The 16,839-nt window shown below is 35.0% G+C and overlaps 1 protein-coding gene across 1 annotated transcript; it reads right to left on the bottom strand.

Annotated features, from left to right (window-relative positions):
* Positions 1 to 1,427: 1,427 nt before the first annotated feature.
* On the bottom strand, positions 1,428 to 16,395 carry LOC117324482 (TATA-box-binding protein 2-like). The gene is made up of 7 exons (XM_033880361.1): positions 16,113 to 16,395; positions 15,498 to 15,697; positions 13,065 to 13,244; positions 9,722 to 9,785; positions 6,893 to 6,996; positions 5,209 to 5,303; positions 1,428 to 4,931 (listed from the first exon to the last, which is right to left on the bottom strand). Exons 1-7 carry the CDS (start codon positions 16,167 to 16,169, stop codon positions 4,855 to 4,857), a joined length of 777 nt encoding a protein of 258 aa, XP_033736252.1. The 5' UTR covers positions 16,170 to 16,395; the 3' UTR covers positions 1,428 to 4,854.
* Positions 16,396 to 16,839: the final 444 nt, after the last annotated feature.

The raw sequence follows: 16,839 nt of genomic DNA, 5'->3' as shown, positions 1-16,839 counted from the left end.
CTTCAGCAGTGTAGGCATGTACAGCTCATGACCCAGACTCCAACTTCCACTCAAGTCAGTGACCAGGGTGCGACAAGTCATTATGATGAGTGACAGTGCAGACGACAAGGTCAGAGGAGCTTTGGTTACCACACGAAGAGGAATGAAATCGGATGACAAACATGCATAAAAAGACTCCGACACGGGGAGAAAGTACCGAAGGGACATAGTTCAGGAAGATATCAGAGCTATGTATGAGGAGACTAGACAGGTGATGGCAGTCAGCTTGAGGCAGCAGGGAAGCTAGATACACTGGGAGGAAGTGAGGCAGCGGAAGGTATCCTGGGTGTGATCTGGAATATGGAAGGCTACATGCTAAGTTTCCTACTGAAGTCGACTTATGATGTACTGCCATGTCCAACCGACCTGTTCTCCTGGGGCCTTTTGCATGTGCACTTTGTGGGCGACCAGCTTACCTTGCACATATTCTTTCATTTACCAGGTACACATCGAGGCATGACCAGGTCCTGAAGGAGATAGCGGCAAGCATCGACTGTGCCAGACGGAAGAGACGGACTTCAACCAAAGGGCCAAAATTCGTCACCTTCGGAAAGTCTTGAGCAGGAGCTGAAAGCGTGCAAGCAAGCGGGATACTTGCAACAGCTGGAGACGAGACTGGGAAATGAGGGCAGACATTCTCCAGAGTATGAGTTTTCTAGTAGACGTGGTCGTGGTCCCCTAACTCCAAGCTGGTGGCGATGATTGAATTAACAGTGCCATGGGGAGATGGGATGGAGCAGGCCAATGAAAGGAAGCAATAGAAATCACAGCAACTAGTAGAGGAGTGCCAACACGAAAGGAGGACATGGTGTCTGCCTATAAAGGTCGGCGGTAGCGAGAGCCGACCGGTCTCTGGTTGGGCCTGATCAACGCAGCCAGAGCACCTCTGAACGACGTCGTGGAAAGCTCCGAAACGCCTGAGGAAGGAGGATCCACCTGGTGATGGGATCGGTCATCATTGGATCCAGTTATCCAGTGTATTTAAGGTATTACTTTATCATGCTCCTTTTACTGCGATTGTAGACTGGTTCTTCCCTTGACAACTAATACTTTCAATAAAACTTTTTGGAACGTTATTCATGTGGTCAGCATACACATGAAGCTGTATTCTGTACTAATCATTCTTATAATATTTTTATGGCCGTGATGCTCACTTTCCTATGCATCCCTTTTTATTTTAATGAGCACGTTCTTGGGGTTTAGTGGGAATCAGAATGGATGGAGGAGTCTGGTGTATTGCCATCCTGACAAAGACTTCCATGGCCTGTATTAATATTTGCAGGTCCGTCAAGATATGTTTGAACTATTACATTTCTAAATTGACGAACCGGTTTGTCCGCATAAACGAACATGCCCTTGGTAAATTTGTAGACAAGCAAAACCTGAACGATTATTTCACATATTTATTAAATATCTGATACAGTTTTTTCAGCACTCCATTTATCCATCATTACTTGCATTTACATTCAAACCTGAAAAAAATATAAGGAAATACAGTATCCTGCTCCCATTTGCTCCCTTCAAACAGATCCAAGGTAAGTAAATCTTTTTTTTTCACTTTCACACACCAACGCACACAATTCATGTAACCAGCACAGGACCTATATATACATGTATAACAGTCTGATTAATTAGACCGTTTTGTTACTGAAGAAGAGGTAAAGCCGTGTTTATTGTCAATGGAACCAGGACCTGGTCATCATTTCAAAAAACTTATATGACAAAGGGAAAAAAAGAAAAAAGAAAAAAGAAAAAAAAGAATGCTTTACAACTTGATTCACATATCATAACATCTTACCAAGGATTTTTTTTTAAATTTCAGTAACTGAACTTACACTCATATTTCATGATTTTTGGCGTAACTATAATTTTGCCCACACTTTGAGAACCCTAGGTCACTGTATATCTTAGTTATATGATTCTCGATTATATATGTTTTAAAAAAAAAGTGTCCTCAGTACTACCAAATATATTTCAGGAGTTGGACTCATATTTTGATATTTTTCAGTAGGAGTGAAACATATAAAAATATTTTCTACACGGGTGAAAGATATTTGGTATCACTGAAGATACTATTTGATATTCTGTTTGTTAAATTTTCATAGCAAAATATAATGGGTCAGCTTTTGAATTTTCCCAAATGTCGCTTGTAGGAAGTGTCAGAAAAAGTAATATATTTCACTAGTGAAAATATCATTTTTATAGAATGAATAATTTTTGATATTTCACTAGTAAAATGTAATAAAATGTACTCGTATTACTTATCACTGCCCCTCCTCCACTTTTTTTTTATTCTTTTCTTTTACACTAAAGAAACAATAACTTTCAAGTGTATCGCATGTAGTATTAACCTACTTTCAATTTATTTTCAACCTATTTTCAAAAAATGTAAAAGTCTAAAATTAACTACATTGTATTTACACCCATCATAAATATTCAATACTATATTAAAAAATGTAATATTGTCAAAAAAGCTGTAATTTATGTATTTACTTTTCTCATGCACCTCGATCAGATAACGCATATAGAACATATATAACTTCTCCTCACGGTTACAATGTTTCCCTATAATAAAATGATTGACAAGTATGATAGTGAAGAATGAGATTCACACTTACAACAAACAAAGAAATTGCAATAACCACTTATGAATTAAACCAATGAAGCCATTGTGACTCAAGATCTATTCTACAAAAGAGGTTTTTAGATTGTCAGGTAAACAATATCAGCATGTATCTTAGTGATCAATGATGTCAAAAACTGTTATGATTTCACATGCATTCGTCGTAAAAAAAAAATCTAAAACATCGTTTTTAATTGTCAGTGTTGTACCAGTTAAATCAATAATTGGCAGTATCTTTCAGTATTATATTATAGTAGATAAGTTCGTATGAATAGTTATGTGATATTAATTGACATCAATTGTATCAAATGTATCATGACGGGAAAAATAGCGAACAATGTCATTGCTGAATTATATTACATAAAGTAATTATGAATGTGAAAAATATTTCCTTTACTGAAGTTCATCAAAATAGAACAAGCAAAAAAATATGATCATTACTGATAATTAAATCTTCATATCACCCCTTGAAGATTCATATTGAATACAATGTTTTCTATCAGAGCAATAGACATCATCAATTGATGTTCGTTACAGTAAACACTGTTTTAAAGGGAGATGAGGTATGTAACCTTACTGTATAAGATAATACCAGCCAGTTTCGTATTTTAATCACTTGCACCTTTAATAAATTTAGTTATAAAGTGGCCCATCAAATAAGTCCCTCAAACTTACCCAGCAGTGGCTCAAATGAAGCTAAAAAGATGCAATATTTAGTGATAATACACCTAAATTTAAATTTTGATCAATCAGAAGGCGATAGAACACGTCAGGTTATCAACTCGACATACATACCAATTTTCACCATATTCAGACAATATTTAAATTTCAAAGAAACAGATGCCACGATATGATTGCCAAGCATGTCCTATATTCATACTTCCCACAAAGATTTGTATTGATGGGTCAAATGAAACAAAAGCTATGTCTCAAAGTGTTTAAGTCAAAGTTAGGCCTACGTCTCAAATGTTTTAGCCAATCAGAAGGCAGCAAATGATATTATTGAATCGGAAAACGGAGGTCAATGATATGTTCCTGGTGTTATACTTTTACCAACTGTACATACTTATTTTCATTAAAATTAGGCAATAAACTGTATCTCAATGTCGACCAATCAGAAGAATCGGGATAAAAATGAATGTTAACGGAATATCAAAATTTTGAAATTGACAACCTTATCTTAAAAGATATTCTATCAACCATCCATAGATTTTTTTTTTATTTGAGACCAGTGATGAATGTCCCTGTTGAGACCGTACTGTAAAAATGTGTACAATTGATGTTGACCCCAGAACTACATTTAAATACCTTTATCCTCTGATTTCCTTCACATACCCCAGAACTACATTTAAATACCTATATCCCTGCTTCTCTTCACATATCCTTGTGTAGTTAATGCTATAAATTCTTACATACCGGTAGATATAGTTGCAAAGGAGTTGAAGAAAATTCCTGTTTATCTTTCAAATGTCAAATATTCAAAAACGTCTTAATCATAAAGATGGATGAAAAGGGGTTGAATATCATACAGTTTTTAAGGTAGAGAATGACCAACATCTGTCATGACAACAGTGTATAAACTACAGCAGGTCGTACCTTAGTAATAGAAACTAAATATATATATACACAATTGATTTCTGTCAATAATCTCAACTTTGGTAATAATACACATATAAAAATAGCCCAACATACAATTTCTTAACGAGACGTTACATTTACATCAAATATCTGTGACAAAAAAAGTACCTCCCAACATTCCAGTGGAAGAATGTCGAACTAATAATATCTGTCACTCACTTGTACTATTACATGTACAAAAAAAATGTACTTGCAAAAGGCACCATGACCATACAATCTGTCACTTATTCAACACCGATATGTCACATTACCAGTTAATAAAGAGCAGTGACATTCTTTTTCACATAACTATAAATAAAATATAAAAAGTATATATTACAGACATGTTGAAGCATCAAGTATCAACCTGCTGCACAGTTATCCATACTTAATATGACACTGATCTTGTGTTTGAATCATATTATTTCAGGAAACAATGATGAGTACTGGCAAAAAAAACCAGTTGCGTTAATGTATTAACATCTTGGCAGTCGGAAATTGTTAACGATGATGAAACAATTGATAAAGTGAATGGCTATTGATATGACACTGATAACAGGGACTGTTGTGTAATGCTATTGCTTCTTAAAACCCTTCAAAATAGGATAGATGTTGTCAAACGCTTCATAGATTTCTTCTCTCACTTTGGCACCTAAAAGTACAAAAGACAATCTGGTAAGTCAAACTTCACAGACTGTTCTCCAGTTGGTAGGTCTGACGTTCAACTGAAGATCTTATTCTCGGGAGATAGAATTTTATAAGTGCATATGATCATGTATAGTCAATTTCAAAATGACTTATAAGTATGAAATTTATATTTTCATCTTGGTAAAATTTAACAAATTTTTGTCATTACATTGCTTACAGACAAATTAAAGTATGTTTGGTCAATTATCTTTTTAATTTTATAGTGATATCTTGTGACCTACCTGTTAATACAACTTTTCCTGAGACAAAAATCAGTAACACAATTTTAGGCTTCATCATTCTGTAAATTAAACCTGGGAACAACTCGGGTTCATAGCTGAAATAACAAACAGTAAAAAAATATAAAATATTAACCCACCCTAATTAACATGTATTAAATCTATTCCATACTGTTGTAAATTTACTTTTTTCATTTATTATATCTGAGGATACAGATCCGATACCAAGAAGGGCCATAACTCTGTATAGTATGGGATTCAAGCTAATTTCAGTATACAACACTTCGTGCCATCACTGACAAGAAGTACCTAGTACTATTGTCAAGTATAAGTGGCATTTATAGAAGGTAATCTGGGGAAAAAATTTCACAAATGAAATTTTACACTAATGTGTGTGTAGGGCGTTTTGCCATCCAAAAATGCTCCATTGTAAAAAACTGTTGGTTTGTATGTTTTATTTCTGAATATCTGTACATGTGTGAAGAGTCATGATGACTCAATGTATCAGCAAAACAAAACAACTTAAAGCCACATACTCCCAAATAACCTACAATTCTTGTTGCACACATGTATTAGTACACATGTATTAATGGCAATCCAAGGTGCTCATTCACGCTACGCTTTACCGTGGGAGTCCTTGAGACATCAGTGTATAAAAATAACTCGCTGCATTTATATTTATCGCGAGATTTGTCACGGAGCCAAGAACGAGGCTATAACAACGTACACTGCACATTAACTACACACGGCCGTTGTTTACATATCGAGCATACATGAACTTTGCCTAATAATGCTTTCATTTAAACATGTTAACAGAATATTCGCGTTTTAACTTAACAAAATAAACAAACATATCGTTACATTTAAATACTTTTTAAAATGTAGCAATATGCATACAACAAAACATTGATAAAATTTTAGATCAGTGAAGTTGATAATGTTAAAAAGCTAACCAGTAATCCTATCGACGTCCGGCAAAGTCGGAATTTGAGTCTATTTCCTTTTCTTCTCGCTAAGTTCCAACAAATCATTTCCTTTCCTTAGGTTTTGCCGATTTCACTCACTTTTGCGTCTTTTTTGGCAGAATCTGTCTGCGTTTTCGCAGGGCCACGCTTTCAGCATTCCGCCATTTTGTATGGACTGTAGAACCTGCCATTGCATTGCGGGACTAATTTTCAGAGAAACTTGGTCTGGCAGCCACAGTTATTATGTTTGGGAATTCCCAATGTACTTTCTCAAATACAAATTTTCTTTCAGTTTCTGATTCACGACAATCTGTTAAGTATGTATCATGTCCGAAAACTGTAAAAAGCTCAAAATGCAAACATTGATATATGTTTCTTTGGGAGTATGTGACTTTAAGGTCAATTATCATGATGACGTAGACAAAGTGTTTGCATGCCAAATTTGGCAATGTATGTAAATGTGTAAATGATGAATAGAAGTTTATTTTTACACAATTTAATTGGATTGGTTCAATCTGCATTTAATTTCAATCAGTATGTTAACAACAAAATTTGAACAAATGTGTTTGTTCTTAAATGAATGAATTACTTTTGCTGGCCATAAACAGTTATTTAACTTTATAGATAGTAGTGAAATAGTAATATTGATATGAATTTATATGTAACACATTAGAAAGCAACATTAATATGAGGTTTTTACTACCACTACCAGACAAACTTACGTGCAGAACTGGCCATGACTGAGCACTAAACCTTCTAACCGGATTGGAAATTTCACATCACAACTTCCCACTATATTTTGGACTTTAAAATCGAGGAATTTTGCCTGAAAAGATAGGAAATCATTAAAGAACAACTGCATTCCAGTTTTGTTACAACAGGCTTTTCACCATCACCAATTGGTGAAAAGACCTATTGTTTTTGTTATGTTTATTGAAGCCCTATTGTTTTTGTGATGTTCATTATTAGGGTTTTTCATCAACTGGCGAAAAGACATATTGTTTTTGTTCTGTTTATTATTATCATTCTTCTGCACTTGATTTTGTGATAATTGTTTCAAAATGGTAAGGGGTGTGTCAATGATATTTTTCTTATATTGTGTGGCATACGTTAAAGGTGTCAGGAAATGTTATTAAGTAGGACAAGAATCCAATATGGTCGCTATGACGTCATACCTAAAATGTTTAAAATGGCCATAACTCAAAAAGTATTGATTATAGAGGTCACGTAGTTATATTATTGTAGATAACGACTGGGGCTTACTTTTATATAATTACAACTTTAAGTTCAGAGGTCAAATAAAAAATAGGTCGCTAAGGGGTCAAGGTCGATGCAGTATGTCATTTGGATGACTTGATTCGTTGTTCGGTAACATTTGCCGTTAAAGCGGTACACCATTTTGAATATTTCTCCTGCTCTTTTGGGTATGTCGACAACTCACATTTTTAGTTTCATCTCAAATTCTACCTGTGGGATTCAGCACAACTTTGGCAAAATGACTATGAGATGGTACTGACCAAGTTTTTTATTATCATGGGGTCGGTCTGAAATCTAATATGGCCACCATGACGTCATATTTTAAAAGTCTCAAATGACCATAACTCAAAAAGTATTCATTATACACAGGTCATGTAATTATATTTTTGATAGATAATGGCTAGGGCTATTTTTTATTTTTCAATTACAAGATTTAAAGTCAGAGGTCAAACAAAAAAGTTCGTTATGTGGTCAAAGGTACCTAAATTTTTGATTTTTTAAAATTTAATATATTTTTTTTTTTAAATTCTTGCACATGTCTATGAATTATGTCATATTGATAATTTCGCTGTCTTTAGTTTTTCAGTATCATTCCCAGTTGACATGGTACACCATTTTTGAACATTTCCTTTTGATCTTTTGGAAATGCCGACAATTCACATTGTACGAGTTATCTCCCCTCGTCCACCTCCTTTGTTTAAACGTTAGATCTCTGATGGCAGATTTATTCAAAACTAGAATTTGGATGATTGAATACCTATCAAATGTTCAAAATTAGTTTTTACATGTGGAAATATCAAGCATTTAGGTCATTTGTGCTAAGTATATGTAAAGCCCGTAAAATTGTCCTATGACAAATTCTAGTTATTCGTCTTCTTCTTCATTTTATTTTGTGGGCAAAATATCTTCAAAAATGGCAAGAGATATGTCAATTTGCTTTTGTTTATGTTAAATGGCATAAGTCCAAGGGGTGACAACAACAAAATCAAGTCTGTCAAAAATCCAATATGGCCGCCATGATGTCATACCTAAAACGTTCAAAACGGCCATGGCATAACTTAAGAACCGTTGATTTGACAGCAATTTTATTATTTGTAGAATATCTTCAGGAATAACTTTTCCCCATGCCATGTTTATACAAAATATGGCTCATTAAAGTTCACAGATTTAAATTTTTTTCATCTTTCCATATTTTGGAAAATCCTTTAAAGATCAATTTAATATGTCATTACGTTGATTTTGATGCCTTTAGTTTTTCTATAGCACTTCTTGTTCAGGTGGTACGCCATTTTGAAAATTTCCATGATAGCGCAATCATCGATAAATCTGCAAATGACGTACATCTTCTCAAAAACCAAGAGGCCCAGGAACTTGATATTTCGTCTGTAGCATACTGGGATGAAGGGCTACCAAGTTTGTTCTAATGAATGACCTTTAACCTATATATAGCTACATTCAAGGTAACAGGGGTCAAACAGGCTAAAATCATTGAACAATTTCTTTGCAATAACAAAGAGGACCAGGGTCTTGATATTTGGTCTGTATACGTATCATTCTTGGATGAAGTACTACCAAGTTTGAAGGACCTTGACCTACATTCAAGGTCAGAAAGGTAAATGATATCTTAAAGAGGCTGCCTTTGAAGTTATCACTGTGCGGCACTGTGCACGTGCTTGTTTCTTATAAAACGCTGAAAAGTGATATTAAAACCTCATTTTTAATATTATTTATTTAATCGCAACCCGCAATAAGTCCCCGCTATAAAGTGGAGTCTAATTTGATTGACACATCAAAGAAACAAGCACGTGCACAGTGCCGCACAGTGATAACTTCAAAGGCAGCGGCGATTTACAAAGAAGATTTGCTGTTATATTCCATACATTTCCCTCTCAGGTTGAGTTTTAAAACGTCTTTTAAATACATATTCTGTAATTGTTTTCAAGAAATAAAGTCGGAAAGCCTCTAATTTTGTCACATAGAAACGTGTACTGAAGTTTATTTAGTGATCGGAGATGTGCCGTTTACCGGTTCGTCTGCGGGTAAGCCTCTTTAAGTTGATCAAAGGTGTGAAAAGCCAGTCAAATTGTCCATGACAATTTCTAGTATATATATTGTATTGGTTAATAGTGTTGTAATATTTAACAATAAATACTGTGTATTCTATCATGTCATCAATGAATTGTTTTCTCTGCAATTGATAAACAAACTTGAATTTCTTGACAAAAAACCATGCATCTTTGTACCAGTAATTATAAAAAAAATATATATGAAATAACTTGACTGAAGACACTCACTGAAAAGCCAAGTTTTTGTACAATTCTTGCATATTTTCTTGCAGCTAGCTTTGCCTGTTCCTCACTGCAATTATAACACAAATATATGGTAACCAAGTAAATTAAAAAGTTAATTTGACATAGAAAAGAAAGAAATAATAGCAATAATAATAATAAGAAATAATTTCCATAATGAAACTGGATTTGGAGAGTTTTTTTTGTATTCCTTTTATTTTCAGAAATTTTCATACAGTGTAAAGTACTGTACAGAGTATAATAATTGTGGAGAGGTAAACTAAAGTAATTGTAGATCTAGTACCATTTCAAAAAGGAAACAATATCATAAAACTCATTTCATCTAAACTCTGTCTTTCAGCTTTCTGATTTGAATTGATATGTATACATGCCAGATAGCTTTTTAGCACAGGTCAAATTTTGATATCATGACAACTTGGTCTTTGGCAATTGGTTCTGTGACTAAAAGTGTACCCGGAAGCTTATTAAATTTAATTTCAGATGAAACTAAAAATGCTGAAGGTGCAACATTCATAGTGACTTTAGTTTTAGAGTAATCACGATTTTTCTCGAAAACACATCTGAAGCCCAAAGCTGTTGACCTCGTTTCCGTTACCTCTGACCTGTGAAGCCACAGGTTCAATGTGATCAGGAATATATATAAACAATTGTGAACACATGCCTGCAATTAATGTTAATTAGGCAACAATCATGTAAGTGCTGAATAAACTTTTTCAGTTATATTTGTGAATAAGTTAATAACAAGTGCTACTGAAACAAGAAGTTATAATTTTTCTATTATAACAGGCCGTATATAACATGTAACATCTTACTAATTTTCTATTATAACGGGCCGAATAAAGTATGTAGCATCTTGCTTATTTTACTAAAAGTTCTGTCAGGACTACTGAAGCCGTTAGATGTCTGATCAATTGCTATTATACTTTTCGCAGTTGCCTTAACTTTATACCTCTAGATATCACTTGAACATTTTCATGCTTATCATACATTTTAACACTTTGTATCATATAATTATAACTGTATTATTATTTTTCTAATCACATCTTGTAATTAAGGCTCTTATACTACTCAACAAGGACCTAAACTTCACCATTATATATCTACCCTAATTCTTGTAACAATCTTTATGCAATTTAGACCAATCATCATGTTGATGCCTTGTTGCTCCCTTACTTTGTAATGTTATGACGTCATCATGTTGTCCATTGTTAGTCACATGACCTCTATTGTTATTCAGCTTCAAAATGTTAGTCACACTAATAAATTGTGCCCTGATGATGGCCTGCCAGCAGGCCGAAACATGTAGGCAGGATCATTTTCAAACCTGGACTCTTGAGTTGCTGCTCTTCTTTCATACCTTGATTTTTTACTTTTTAAGAGCGCCCTGCATACCATGTGGTATCCTCCCGAGACCTAGAAGACGAACTTTTCCCTAAACTGAATGGACATTGGTTCTTTGAGGATTTCCCCACTTTAATTCATATTTGAATATCGTTTTTCTTTCCGGATACACTTTAAGTGAATGACACTTGGCAAACATTTTTCTGCCATGAAAGTCAATAAAAATAGCTTGAAATACTAAACAAGAGATCCCAGAGGGATCTTGGCATCCATCATTGAATGATCTTGATAGGTTCAATGTCAGATTGATCTCCTCTCTATTTTTCCCTTCCTCTTACAAATCTGAGTAAATTGAGAAACATCCCTCCAGTACTTTTCAAACAAGGGGAACTTATATATGAAATTTGAGAAAGATCCCTTCAGTACTTTCTGTAAAATAGGTAAAATAGCGTTAACAAACTTCAATTGTCAAAATCCAAGATGGCTGCCTGTCAGCTATGTTGTTCAGAATGGCTCCAAAATAAAATACGCATAACTGAGGACCAAGGGGTACCTACATATGAAATTTGAGAAAGATCTCTTTAGTACTTTCTGAGAAATAGCGATAACAAACTTTGATTGTCAAATTCCAAGATGGTTCCCTCTCGGCCATGTTGCTTTCCGATTGGTCCAAAAATGCAATATGCATAACTACAGACCAAGGGCAACCTACATATGAAATTTGAGAAAGATCCCATCAGTACTTTCTGAGAAATAGCGATAACAAACTTCAACTGTCAAAATCCAAGATGGCTCCCTGTCGGCCATTTTGTTTTCCAATCAGTCCCAAAATGCAATATGCATAACTACAGACTAAGGGGTAGCCTACATATGAAATTTGAGAAACTTTCTGAGAAATAGCGATAACAAACTTCAATTGTCAAAATCCAAGATGGCTCCCTGTCAGCCATGTTGTTCTGATTGGTCCCAAAATGCAATATGCATAACTACAGACCAAGGGCAACCTACATATGAAATTTGAGAAAGATCCCATCAGTACTTTCTGAGAAATAGCGATAACAAACTTCAACTGTCAAAATCCAAGATGGCTCCCTGTTGGCCATTTTGTTTTCCAATCAGTCCCAAAATGCAATATGCATAACTACAGACTAAGGGGTAGCCTACATATGAAATTTGAGAAACTTTCTGAGAAATAGCGATAACAAATTTCAATTGTCAAAATCCAAGATGGCTCCCTGTCGGCCATGTTGTTTTCCGATTGGTCCCAAAATGAAATATGCATAACTAGGGACCAAGGGCAACCTACATATGAAATTTCAGAAAGATCCCTTTAGAACTTTTTGAGAAATAGCAATAACAAACTTCAATTGTCAAAATACAAGATGGCTGCCTGTCAGCCATGTTGTTTACAGATTGGTCCCAAAATGCATTATGCAAAACTACAGACCAAAGGGAACCTGCATATGAAATTTGAGAAACATCCCTCCAGCACTTTCTAAGAAATAGTGATAACAAACTTCAACTGTCAATATAAAAAAATGGCTGCCTGTTGGCCATGTTGTTTTCCGATCAGTCCCAAAATGCAATATGCATAACTACTGACCAAGGGAAACCTGTATATGAAATTTGAGAAAGATTCCTTCAGTATTTTCTCAGAAATAGCGATAACAAGAATTGTTTACGGACGGACGGACCACGGACGCAAGGCGATTTGAATAGCCCACCATCTGATGATGATGCATGGTGGGCTAAAAATGTGGATAAAGGTTTCAGTAGCCAATTCAATCTTACACAGTTTATTGTTTAATAAATTCCACTTACCAAATTAACTTAAATAAATTTAATTGTGATATTCAAATATGTAGGATTCTACAGAATATCTATATAATAATGGCCATCTTCCTTTATAGGCCATTTATAGGCCAATTGTTTCTGCTACAGGACCTTGAGAAGTCTTTATAGACAGGGTCAACAAATAACATTTTACCTTTTGGCCCCAGTACACACCATTTTTCCAGAACTGAAGATCAGAGCTGTGGTCCGAGGATCTCGAATTCTCATGATAACTGCAGCAAAACGTTTTGGATTGTACTCTGCATTTCTTGCATGGAGTGCAATTTTTTTCAGATCAAGCTTGCATCCCAAGTTTACAGTACACACAATATTTCTGAAAAGAGAATAAGTCACAAATGCTATTAGGAGAAAGGAACATTAACTTGTTCAACCTCTACAGCTAGCTAAAGGTCTATTTTTTGGTTCTGACGCCAACCGACCTTTAGCATCCGAACCTTATTTGACACTGGGCAAGCTAAGTTCCGCCCTAAAATAGATTTTAGGACAGAAAGAAACATTCATATTGTTATTCATAAGTCTAAACTTGGTGACAATGGTGTGTACTTATATATATCATTTAAACAGTTCAATCACTAATTCTCACTAAATCAATAATACTTGGACACAAAACATTTTGCTACACCATTCCACCATTTCACGTAACCTATTTCGAACATGGCGGCATTGGTTGTGAAAAATGCGGAATGTGTGTACCAAGCGGAACAAAAATGAAGTGCAAAGCAAATAGCTTTTCATTTGTTTTTGCCTTATATTCCATTTTTGTTTTTACCATGCAGCTATTTTCAATCCGAGTTGTTACCGGAATGAAATCACACTATGCATTCATTTTTTATGTATGTATAAACATGTCATTTTGAAATTGTATGTCACATAATATCGCTTCTAGACCTCTTATGGATGTATAAACCAAATAAGAAGGGTGTGGACTTACAAGCTTTCCAAAACTTACCCAAAAAATCTCTAAAGAGGGTTTTAGTGCCTTAAATATTAAGTCCACTAAATGGTAAAATGCCAAAAAAAAAAAAAAAAATCTGCATGATTTTGCCATAACATCATGATCACTTCTGGACCTTTAATGAATGCATAAACCAAATTAGAAGGGTGTGAGAGCATACTTTTGGACATACCCTTAAAACTTTAAAAGTGAGTTTTGGTACCAGTGGACTTAAACCCCGAAAACTTTAAAGTGAGTTTTGGTGCCAAAAAAGTTCTGTCCTCAAAATGGTAGAATGCGAAAAAATCACAAATTTTTTCTGCATGATTTTGCTTTAACATCACTTCTAGACTTCTAATAAATCACAGGTGCCTGACTCGTTTCTAAAAATAATAACATATAGAGTACATATAAATGAGAAAGGTTCTGAACTCCCCCAGGCTTGAAATCTGATGTATTTATTTCTAAGTACCGTAGCTTCGGTTGTATTGGGTGGAATTTTTCGAAGTAGGACTTAAATTGAAGAGAAATGGTCAATCTTTAAAATAAGCCATAACATGTTGTCGATTTCTCAATATTAGTTTACGAAATCGGGCATGGAACTTCAAAATCCCCTCGATTTTGTTTAGTCGGACAAGTTGACGTATCGGGGTCACCACACTTTGACTCTATTGGACATAGCTTTAAATACAAAGTCCACGGGTTAATCAAGAGGTATGCTTCATCAGATCACCGAATACAACTATTACATACACTTACTTTATGTATACGAGCACCCTATCGACGGCCCGGCACTTTTTATGCATACTGATAGCAGATTTTCCCCTTGAGTAGCCATGTTGTGTCAGCCGCGGTAAATTTGAACACGCATTCTGATTGGTTAAACAAATTTCTATAACCAATCAGAATGCTTGTTCGAATTTACCGCGGCTGACACAACATGGCTACTCAAGGGGAAAATCTGCTATCAGTATGCATAAAAAGTCCCGGGGCCGTCGATAGGGTGCTCGTATACATAAAGTAAGTGTATATAATAGTTATATTCGGTGATCTGATGAAGCGTACCTCTTGATTAACCCGTGGACTTCGTATTTAAAGCTATGTCCAATAGAGTCAAAGTGTGGTGACCCCGATACGTCAACTTGTCCGACTAAACAAAATCGAGGGGATTTTGAAGTTCCATGCCCGATTTCGTAAACTAATATTGAGAAATCGACAACATGTTATGGCTTATTTTAAAGATTGACCATTTCTCTTCAATTTAAGTCCTACTTCGAAAAATTCCACCCAATACAACCGAAGCTACGGTACTTAGAAATAAATACATCAGATTTCAAGCCTGGGGGAGTTCAGAACCTTTCTCATTTATATGTACTCTATATGTTTATTATTTTATAAAACGAGTCAGGCACCTGTGAATAAATGTATAAACCAAATTAGAAGTGTGTTAGGTGCATACTTTTGGACTTAGAAGCTTTCCAAAAACTGATCCCAAAAAATTTAAAGTGGGGTGGGACGCCGACACAGACGCCGTGGGGTACAGCATTAGCTCATGGTTACTCGTAACCGGTGAGCTAACGAGTGCATAAAAGCAATAAATGTCAATGTACAAAGAAAAAAATATCAACATACTGTAATTGTGGTCTGAGCGGCATGAGGCTAGAAATTTCTGATGCGGGTGTAGCAGGCGATATTGGGGTCATAGGGGCTGTCATTGGTCCACCAGGTGTAGGGGTCGGTGGATACAGACTTGGAGTATTGGATGGAGGCATAACTGGATTTGGGGTAAGTCCATGGCCAAATCCTGCTAGAGCTGGTGACATCATTGGACTCTAAGTTGGAAAAAAAAGAGACAAAATGTAATTGAAACAATATAATCCCATCCCCTCTTTATAAAAAAACGAACTAATCCTGATCATGACTATGCACCAAGGTAATATCTAAATCTAATTTAGGAGCAGGTTGGTGTGACTTTTTGTCTCATGTTAGCTGGTGTTATCAGAATGTTTTCTTCGTTGTTATTCTACATCTACAATATCATACTAATTGATAAATAGTGTATAAAGTTACACTGACATAAAACCCTACAATTCAAAATAACAATTTACAAAGCTTTGTTTCTATACTCAATACTGTATCATATGCACTTATATATTTCGGACAATTTGCTGACATTGCATCCTTGCAATTGTATTAAAAAAAATAAGTAAAAGTAAGCCATTAGAAAACACAACAAAAAATACCCACCTGCTGGTGTTGTGGCGTCAGTCCTGTGCCATATGACTGGTACATGTTGCTCTCCATATTGATTGTTTTTTAATCGGAATTGAAATCAACACCGATTTTCAACTGATCAAGACGGATTGTGTTGCATCCATTTTCCTTATAATAATTACATGTGTAGTTGAATGTTTGCGTGCAGTATAGCCTGAAATACCACATAAACTATCGATTTGGGACATAGTTGTAGTACATATCGATATATAACAAGATACAATGTTTGAATGAAATTGTCAGAGAGAAATCACAGTCTTCATTCTGCACCGGAAGTTCATAAATGATATCGCTTAGATCAACAAAAATATACGTGCCCTTATATCATTCAAAATAAAACAGCGTCAAAAAGCTATTTCAAATGTTTCATCAAATTCGGGATATTGACTAAAGTTTCTGGCAAATATATATTTGTTGTTGTTGTTGTAAAAAACTGTAACCCTATTGAATTCTAATTAGCCACAATATGCACCACTCTGCTAGAGCCTAACCCTAGGAAGGCTGAGGGTTCGATCCCTGGCGGAGGCGAAACGCATACAAAATTTTAGCTATATGCCCTGGATATTTTCTTTAATAGCTTTTAAGAATAACTGCTAAATTTTGTAAACACAGTGTTATTTGTTTTAGATATCTATACTATTAAGACATAATACTAACCATGCAGCAGCTACCTCAGCAACAGACACCAGCGGATCAGACT

This window comes from Pecten maximus, chromosome 3 (assembly GCF_902652985.1).
Source record: "Pecten maximus chromosome 3, xPecMax1.1, whole genome shotgun sequence".
In the NCBI taxonomy this organism is placed as follows: Eukaryota; Metazoa; Mollusca; class Bivalvia; order Pectinida; family Pectinidae; genus Pecten; species Pecten maximus.
This window is presented reverse-complemented; position numbering and strand designations above follow the sequence as displayed.

What these genes read in the sequence shown, in the direction of transcription:
- LOC117324482 (XM_033880361.1), bottom strand. Translation starts at nt 16,169, where the DNA reads ATGGAGAGCAACATGTACCAGTCATATGGCACAGGACTGACGCCACAA. An exon ending in CCGCTCAGACCACAATTACA is followed by an intron (nt 13,245 to 15,497) that starts GTATGTTGATAT and finishes TTCTCTTTTCAG; the next exon opens with AAATATTGTGTGTACTGTAA. An exon ending in AGTCATGGCCAGTTCTGCAC is followed by an intron (nt 5,304 to 6,892) that starts GTAAGTTTGTCT and finishes TTGTTATTTCAG; the next exon opens with CTATGAACCCGAGTTGTTCC.